General features: G+C 53.7%; 1 protein-coding gene across 1 annotated transcript; it reads left to right on the forward strand.

Annotated features, from left to right (window-relative positions):
* Positions 1 to 191: 191 nt before the first annotated feature.
* DQ04_20051000 (hypothetical protein) lies at positions 192 to 1,511 on the forward strand (the record flags this gene model as incomplete). The annotated part of the gene is made up of 1 exon (XM_009317885.1): positions 192 to 1,511. One exon carries the CDS (start codon positions 192 to 194, stop codon positions 1,509 to 1,511), a length of 1,320 nt encoding a protein of 439 aa, XP_009316160.1.

Consider the following 1,511-nt stretch of genomic DNA (forward strand, 5'->3'; position numbering starts at 1 on the left):
CTGCACTTGGGCTTCACGTAATTGGGTTTGTCTTCTTTGAGCTGGTCTCTCCTCGCGGTGGCGGATGATAGCGTGGGCGTGGAGTGAGGAGTCTGTGAGCCCTGCTGCTGCGCACTCCCTGTGTCTGTCTGCTTCACTCTTTTCCTGTACAGCTCAAGGCAACAACTGCCACTACCACAGCGGCTCCCAGAATGATGATGATGATGCGCTACGTGCTGCTTGCGTGTGCCTTCTGCGTGTGCGTGGGCTGCGGCTGTGCCGCGGGTGATGACCTGAAGCTGCTGAAGACACGGCTGCATGTTAGACACGCTTCTTCATCCGAATATCCTTCTTCTGCCATTATTGCCTTTGCTAGTGCTGGGAGTAAGGAGTGCTTACCTACAAATATGCGTTGTGTGCGTGCTTCAGGTGTTGCTGAAATTGCTAACGAAGCGGAGCATACGAAGTGTGTGGAGAAAACCGAGGAGTGCCCCCAGGGATATAAGCCTGACGCCGCAAGTTCGAGCGGTGCAGCAGGTTCTGGTGGGATTCAAGGTGTTTCACACAGTGGTGGTGCTCATGGTGAAGAATTGTGTCCGGAAGGACAAACCAAATGCAAAAAATCTGAATCACAGGTCCAAGTGGCACATCCAGCGAAGTTGGATGTGGGTTCATTGAAGGGTGGAGTTCTAGATCGTAAAGATGTTGTGGAGTGTAAAGAGGAAGAGGTCCACTGTCCTGCTGGTGCTGACGGCCAACCTTCGGGTGGAAGGTGTGTGCCTACTGGCACTGACTGCAGTAGCAAGGCAGCTGCAGCGCCTAAGGGTCGTGAAGGAGAAGGAGAACCGAGTTCTGGTGGGCCCCCAGGCATCGCTTCGGGTCCTGAGAGGGTCGACCTGAATCCAAAAGGACAAGTGACGCAGTTAGGGAAAGAGTCAACTTCTCTTGGAGATTCGGCTGCGGACAATGGTCACAGAGAGGAAACGGATGAAACGGATCGACGACAGGAAGAAGAAACGATGAAAGGAATGAAAGCCTCGCAGAAGGCAACAGAGGTGACGGCTCCGGGACCGCACGACTCCCAATCTGTCTCAGGTGGCCGTCGCGAAGAGATCTCGACTCAGGGCGAGAAGACCGACAAAGGCCACACTGAGTCAAGCTCTCAGCATACCAGCAATACACTCCTAAATGAAGCCAATACAAGCGAACAAGAAAGGAAAAGCGATGAAACCTCCAACACTAACAATGACTCAGAGGTAACTAACGTTGCACCTGCTGGAGGTGATTCATCTCCAGGTGATGCCACAACGACGGCTGTAGACCACAGTTCTGAAGCACCGGCAACGCAAACACCTACTGAAGCTTCTTCCGCGGCTTCTGGTGTCAGCGATGCCAGTGACACCAAGCCTTCCACCACCACTGCTGCTGTCGAAACTATCAACAACACGAAGAATGCGGACAGCAGCGTCAGTCCTGTGTGGGTGCATGCACCGCTGCTTCTGCTGACGTTGTTTGCAGTGACGGCTGTGTGA

The sequence above is a fragment of the Trypanosoma grayi genome (genome assembly GCF_000691245.1).
Source record: "Trypanosoma grayi strain ANR4 Tgr_2005_V1, whole genome shotgun sequence".
NCBI classification, from domain to species: Eukaryota; Euglenozoa; class Kinetoplastea; order Trypanosomatida; family Trypanosomatidae; genus Trypanosoma; species Trypanosoma grayi.